Here is a 7,673-nt window from a genome sequence, read left to right on the forward strand (position 1 = left end):
ACATAAATCCAACATCCCGGTTTAGGCCGTCCTCATGTGTGCGGAACTTGGCTATCAGTTTCTGCTCAGCGACTCTGCGCTGTCGTGTGTCGTGAAGGCCGCCTTGGAGAACGCTTACCTGAAGATCCAAGGCTGAATGCCCGTGACTGCTGAAGTGCTCCCCCACAGGAAGAGAACAGTCTTGCCTGGTGATTGTCGAGCGGTGTTCATTCATTCGTTGTCGTAGCGTCTGCATGGTTTCCCCAATGTACCATGCCCCGGGACATCCTTTCCTGCAGCGTATCAGGTAGACAACGTTGTTCAATAAATGGTAGGCACCATGGTCTTTGTTTTTTGCAACCTTCATTGGAAACATAAGTCTTGGTAATTCTTTTTTTGCTGCTGTAGGGTAACTACGCTCATAAAATCCCTGTACAATGTCAGGTAAATTATGTGTTTTAATATCAAGAGTTTGCTTTAACAAACACATATTTAATTTATCTTTACATTCTGATTTGAGATTGGAAGAATCTGGGAATGCACTTATCTTCTTAAAGTTTGCTCTTTTATAAACTTTCTGGCAAAGCAGTGAAGGGAACTTTTCCTTCTTGTGTCCTGTAGTAATTTTTGAATTAAGATCTATGACATTGTGAGTGGATGTTTTACTTCCTTTTATGCTTCCTGACTGTAATGTGTCACTTTGTAGTGATGGCGTTGGAGTGATGAAGTCCTTCAAGGATGTCTGAATAAGATTTGGGAGACCCCATTTTTGAATTATGATCTTTTTCTTTGTATTCATTTCCAATCTATTTCCATCTTCAGCACTTATAATAAGTGGTTCAGTTGATGTCACAATTATATCATGAATACAATGTGGCTTTAGCTCAGAGGAAACCAATTTTGGAGCAGATGGAATAAATGTATCCATTGATTTCTGAATATGTAATGGAAAGCCCCAATTATTCTCTAGTTTTTTTCTCGTAATATGCCATTCCATTTTGTCTCTAACATCATTGTTAATGAAAGATGTTTCCATACCTACAGTTACAATTTGAACTCCACTTGATTTACGTATTGGCGACACATTTGGTCCTTTAGGAACCAGCATTTTGACTGACTTTTCATACAGTGTGTCCTGTGCCCAGAGATGAATAATCTGTTTGTGCTTGAAGTTGAATTCTAAACGATCAACAGACTCCTGTTCGATAAAAGATAGATACAACGATCTTGGCTTTTTGAATCCTTCACCAGGTGTAATTAGCCTTGGAAGACATTTCTTTAATTGCACAGGATAGGTATCTTTGTACAAACGTTTTACGAGTTCTGGAACACTGTGCATTTTGATTTGTAGGCTTTGCTTTGTTAAGCATATACATAGTTTATCTTTCTGTGCTGGTTTCAGACCAGCAAAATCATCTATTTTGTTTGATGTCTTGTTATTACTACTTCTTTTAGATTGTGGCAACAAAATCTTTCTTTGAATGCGCAGTGGAAATATGCCTCGAGGAAACAGATCACTCTTTACCTTTTCAATGGGAGTGTTGCTCAATTTTTTCTTGTCTTTAATTATTTCAGTTTGTAGCATGAAGTCCTTCACTGATGGAGCAGGAGCCATAAAATTACTTAAAGATGACATAATGAGCTTGGGTAGGCCTAATTTCTGATTTACAGCTCTCTTCATTAGATTGAACTCCAGTCTTTTTTTATGTCCATTGTGAAGGAACGTTTGCTCAGGCGGGGCAAAGACAGTCACAAAATTAGGCTGGGGATTTAACTCAGATAATATTAGTTTTGGAGCAGGTGGAATTAAAGCTTCTTGTGATCTCTGAATATGTAGTGGTAAACCCCACTTTTGCTGAAGCTTTTTCTGTGTAATATGCCTTTCAAGGTCTTTTCGAACTTTATCATTGGAGAAATTAATTTCCACGCCCACAGGCTCTATTTGAGCTCCATTCATCTTGAAAGGTGGTGGCATAGGTGGTGCTTTAGGAATCATCATTTCCACTGATTTCTCATACAGAGTTGCAAGTCCCAAAGAATTGGTCATCTGTTTGTGTTTTAAATTAAGTTCTAAGTGATCGATAACATCCTGTTCCATAAAAGATATATACATTGCTCTTGGCTTTTTGAATCCATTTCTGGGTACAATTAGCTGTGGTAATGATGTCTTTGAGGTCGGATAATAGGTGACTTTATAAAACTGCTTCACTCTTTCTGGCAAGCAGTCCATGCGCATTTCTAGACATTGCTTCATCAAGCATACATCCAGTTTATTTTTAACTTTTTGTTTCAGATGAGCAAAGACAAACTGCTCACCTAATTTAGCTGTTTTTGAATTCCTTTTACCTGTTCTGTATTGTACTGAGAACGTCTTTTCTCTTTGTGGTTGTACAAACATTTTCTGTTGAAAGCTCATTTCATTATTCTCTATTTCAATGTTATTGGCTTTTGGTTTCTTTCTTGCCATGTTTTTTGACTCCATAATATCATTCATTGATGGTGCAGAAGCAACAAATTTTCTTAAAGATGACTGAAAAAAATTAGGAAGACCCCGCCTTTGATTGATGGTTTTTTTCTGGTGTTCAGCTCCAACATTTTATTAATTTCAACATCTACAAATGGCAACTCACATAGAGTAATGACCAAAACAGAATCAGCTTTTGGGCTCAGCCGAGATGGAACCAACTTTGGAGCAACTGGAATGAATGCTTCTACTGACTTCTGATAATATGATGGCTTGTCCCAATTGTGTTGAAGTTTCTTTCGAGTAACATGCCATTCAAATTTATCTTTTTTTTTGTGTAATGTGCCACTCTAAAATCAACCTGGCTTTATTAATAATAAAAGAAGTCTTTACAGCCGTAGGTAGTATTGTAGCGTCAGTTGCCTTGATTACTGGAGGAACAGGTAGTACCTTAGAAATCATCATCCGTAATGACTTTGCATGTAATGTCTCAAGCCCCCAGAGATGGCAAATCCGTTTGTGCTTTAGGTTCAGCTCCAAGCGATCGACTGCCTCCTGCTCAAAAAAAGGTATATAACATGGCCGTAGTTTCTTATTACCTTTGCCAAATGTAATTAATTTTGGTAAATCTTTTCTTGATTCGAAAGGATATGTGACTTTGTACATCTCTTTTACTATATTAGGAAGATAATCCATTTTAATGGCTAAACATTGTTTTGCTATGCACATGAACACTTCTTTAAGTTCTATCTTCTTGAGATCTATGTTTTTCCTCCTACTTTTATTCTTTAGAAATGGCAATTTTGGGGTGTATTGCAGTATCTCCTTATGATGATCGCTGCTGACAGACATTGCTTTTCTTTTTATAATGTCTGAATGGGCAATGAGAACTTTTATTAAACTAAAATCCATGAAATTAATTAACGATCTCTGCACAACATTGGGAAGGAGACCCCGTCTATTATTAATGATCTTTTTCTTCATATTGCAGTCCAACATTTTCTTATGATTATCACTTATAACTGTCAGTTCAGTTAGGACAACAGCTAACTGTGAACAAGGCAGTGGATTTGGCTGGGAAGAAATCAATTTTGGTGCAGGTGGAATGAGTGCATCTCTTGATCTCTGAATTTCTGTTGGTAGACCCCAATTAAACTGAAGTTTTATCTGTATAACGTGCCTTTCCAGATAGTTTCTGACCTTATCTTCAAGGAAAGTAGTTTCTGTACTGGTGGGTTCTATTTTAGTTGCACGTGTCTTAAGTTGTGGAGGTAATGGTGGTGCTTTAGGGATCATTATTTCCAAGGACTTTTCATATAAAGTTGGGAATCCCAACAAACTTGAAATAAGCTTTTGGCTTAAGTTTACCTCCAATCGAGCAACGGCATCATGTTCCATAAAAGATATATACAATGGCCTTGACTTTTTATATCCTTTTCCAACTCTAATCAATACTGGTAAACGTTTCTTTGACGTTAGAAAATAGGAATCATTATACGATTCCAATACCGGATTTGGTAAACAATTTAGCTTCATTTCAACCTTTTGTTTTGTTAAGCACATAATTAATTTATTTTCATATTCTGGCCTGAAGCTGGTAACAGCAAATCCCTCTTTTAAGTTTTTTGTTTCTCCATTCCTACGATTACGTTCAAGTGACAGAAGCATGCTTTTGCTTTCATTCTGAAGCATGTTTTCCTGATAGGGAATGATTTTAGAAGAATATGATATATCAGTGTTATTGAACACTGAATTATTTCTATCAGTGCTTTTTGATTGTAGCGGTGCAGGAACGTTATAACCATTTAAGGTTTGCTGGACAAACCTGGAGGAACTCCACCTATTACTTGTAATTCTTCTATTCACATTTCTTTCAATTATTTTATGTTCTGGAGTTACGAATGGTAATTCGGAGGTAATAACTGTATCAATTAGACTTAGCGGTGAAGAAATCAAATTAACTGAAGAAGAAAGGGATGCTTCTGCTGGCTTCTGGAAATCTGTGGATAAATCCCAGTTGTGTTCGAGCTGTCCCTGTGTAACATGCCATTCAAGATTGTCCCTTGTTTTGTCATCAATGAAAACTGATTCCACACGAACTGGCTTTATTTGGGCATCATTTGCCTTGGTTGTGAATGTTTCTTTAGGAGTCACCTTTCTCACTGAATTTTCAAAGGAAATTGGAGATTGCCAGAGATGGGAAATAAGTCTTTGCTTTAATTTCATCTCCAAGCAATCAACAGCAGCTTGCTCAATAAATGATACACATCGCGGCCTTGGCCTCTGACTTCTTCTATCAAGAGGAGTAAAGTTAATTAAAGGTATTTCATTTGGGTGAACACTGCTGACTGATTCTTGAATATCAGATGGAATTTCAAACTGTTCCTCAGCAACGTACATTTCAGATTCATTTGTAATGTTCTGAACCTTCTCTATCGGCATGGCTATGTCAGTGCTGCAAGATTTACGAAACTGAATTGATGAATGGCTGTTACTTGCTTTTTGTTGTGTTCTAAATTCAGCTCTGTCTGTTTTGATCTCATCAAAACAATTAATTTGTTTAGAATCCATTGCTTGGGTCACAGATGGTGGAGCCTGTTTCTTATCAAGAGATTGAGGTTTTAAATTAACCAATGTCTTAGTGCTAAAAATGGAGACTGGTGGAATAATCAATACATGGCTTTCATTGAATGGTTCTGAAAGTGACTTCATTATGTTCACATTAACAGAATCTATGAGGTTAACCCCCTTAATTAATATTGGTCTCCACTGATGAATTCCAATCCTCCTTTGCAAATTAAATTCCAAGTCATAAATGTCAGGTTCCAGAAGGGCTGGCATTTTCAAATCCTTTCCAATGAGTTCAATGCATGATTTCTTAGGTAAGGATAACATCTCCCAAGCCCTCTCCTCCTTTTGCTAGTTGTTTATTCACTATAGTCCTGGCATTAGAGTAGACACCTCTCAATCCTATGGTCTGACCTCTCCCCTTCTCTGTTCCCAGTCCACCTGCCCTCTTGCACTGCCTATAACCCTTCTCTGTTTGCGAGCTACCTTCCTCACTCTCAGTCACGTCGCTTTGATCCCCTCCCCCCAACCTATCTAGTTTAAACTCTCCCCAGTAGCCTTAGCCAACCTTCCTGCCAGGATATTGGTCCCCCTGGGATTCAAGTGCCACCCGTTTTTAGTATACAGGTCACACCTGCCCCTAAAGAGGTCCCAATGGTCCAGGAACCTGAATCCCTGCCCCCTGCACCATTCCCTCAGCCACACATTCATCCTCCACCTCACTCCATTCCTTTCCTCACCTTCCCGTGGCACAGGCAGCAATCCCGAGATTACTACCTTTGCTTTCCTCCTTCTCAGCTGTCTCCCTAATTCCCTATACTCTTTTTCCATGTTCCCTTCCCCCTTCTTACCCACATCAGCGGTACCAATATGTACCGCTACCTCCGGCTCCTCTCCCTCCCACCTCAGGATTTCTGGGACTCGCCCAGCGACATCCTGGATCCCAGCCCCAGGGAGGCAGACCACCATGCGAGACTCCTGCCTGCCTCCGCAAAATCGCCTGTCCGTCCCCCTGACTGCCGAGTCCCCGATTAATACCACCTTCCTCCTCCTTTCCTTAGCCCTCTGAGTTACAGGGCCGGACTCCACCCCGGAGACACGGCCACTGCTGCTTCCCCCAGATGGGCTGTCCCCCCCAACAGTACTCAGACAGGAGTACTTGTTATGTAGGGGCACTTCCACCGGGGTGCTCTCAATCACCCGTGTTTTACCCTTCCTGGCTGTCACCCACTTGGCCTCCTCCCGTGGCCCTGGTGTGACCACCTGATGATAGCTCTTGTCTATCACCTCCTCATTCTCCCTCACCTGCCCAAGATCGTCAAGCTGCAGTTCCAGCTCCCTAACACGGGCCCTCAGGAACCACAGCTCGACACACCCCTCACAGATGTGGATGTCCGGGAGGCCAGGTGCCTCCAGGACCTCCCACATACTGCACTGCGAGCACCACACTGGCTTTACACTCATATTTCACCCTTTCTTCCGAGGTACACAGAGAAAAGTAAATTATAAATAAAAAAAATAAGAAACTCACCCCTGCTCGCCCTTTCTGCTTAAGCCCGATGAGCCAAAGCCCCTCAGTTCTCACTCAGCTCCCTCTCACTCCGCTGCCCGCTCCCAACTAGATAGTGGGGACTGCCTTTTAAACCTCCCGTGCACTCTTTTAAACCTCCCGTGCACTCTTCAGTAACAGTGAAAGCAGTATCAGTGAAAGTGACTTCTTATGCATAAATGGCAATCCCCATTGACCTTCTAATGCCATCTGAGCAACATTCAGCTCAAGAGTACCAACCTGGTTATTAGGTAAGCTTGGAGTAACTGAAGGTATTGGTTGATCATTCGCATTTTCCATTTGCTGAACTTCTCCATTCACTCCCTGAATTTTTTTGTCAATTTCCAACTCTTCAGTAACTGGTGTTGAAACAGAATGAAGTTTTCTTCTGAGCTGAAGTAACTCAAATTTTTCAACATTTTCTTTGGTCAGCAAAGCAACTTTCTGAATGCGTGGATAAACATGAAAATTAGTATTGCTTGCCAATGCATATTTTTCATGTTCTCCCAAATGGTAAATTTCAGACAAAGGTAGCTGGTTCTTGAAGTTAGGAACTTCTAATGATTCCATCTGTTTTGTCTCTGAGTCTGGGAAGACTGTTCCATGAAGACCATTAGTGTAATTATTGTTTATAAAATCATTCTGTACTGGCTCGCTTTTTATTTTGTCAATTATTGCTGTGGAGGCAAGCAAGGTCTGGCCTGGTGGGGATGTTGGACAGGAGGATGGCATGCATTCTGATGTTTCTATTTCACTCAAGGTTTCATACACAGTAACATGTGCATTTCCTGTTTCAGTATTCATGCTCGTACTTGTAGACCTAGATGATTCGGAAGGCCACTGAATATCTGAACAACGGGCAAAAGAGAAACAACCATCACGACTGCAGAATGGAATGGTTTCAAAACCAGGAGTTGGCACTGGAGAAAGTGGGTCGCAAACTTGGCTTTGTAATGTAAAGTAAGGTGCCAGATTATTTATATTGACGGATGGTATTTTTCTCATTGATGTTTCAGTATTGTAAGAACTTTTGATTGTTTGTGTACTGTAATTAAGAGATGACTCAGGACTTGATCATCGTGAACGTGCCATTTTGGCATCCTCACCACCTGT

General features: G+C 40.4%; 1 protein-coding gene across 1 annotated transcript in view; it reads right to left on the reverse strand.

Annotated features, from left to right (window-relative positions):
• The window catches only part of LOC144487335 (uncharacterized), a 57,621-nt gene extending 55,175 nt beyond the window's left edge, over positions 1–2,446 (reverse strand). Inside the window, exon 1 of the mRNA XM_078205413.1 lies at positions 119–2,446. Coding sequence (XP_078061539.1) covers positions 119–2,446 — 2,328 coding nt within the window. The remainder of the gene's footprint in view (positions 1–118) is intronic.
• Between the last annotated feature and the right edge of the window lie 5,227 nt (positions 2,447–7,673).

The sequence above is a fragment of the Mustelus asterias genome, unplaced genomic scaffold, assembly GCF_964213995.1.
Source record: "Mustelus asterias unplaced genomic scaffold, sMusAst1.hap1.1 HAP1_SCAFFOLD_740, whole genome shotgun sequence".
NCBI classification, from domain to species: domain Eukaryota; kingdom Metazoa; phylum Chordata; class Chondrichthyes; order Carcharhiniformes; family Triakidae; genus Mustelus; species Mustelus asterias.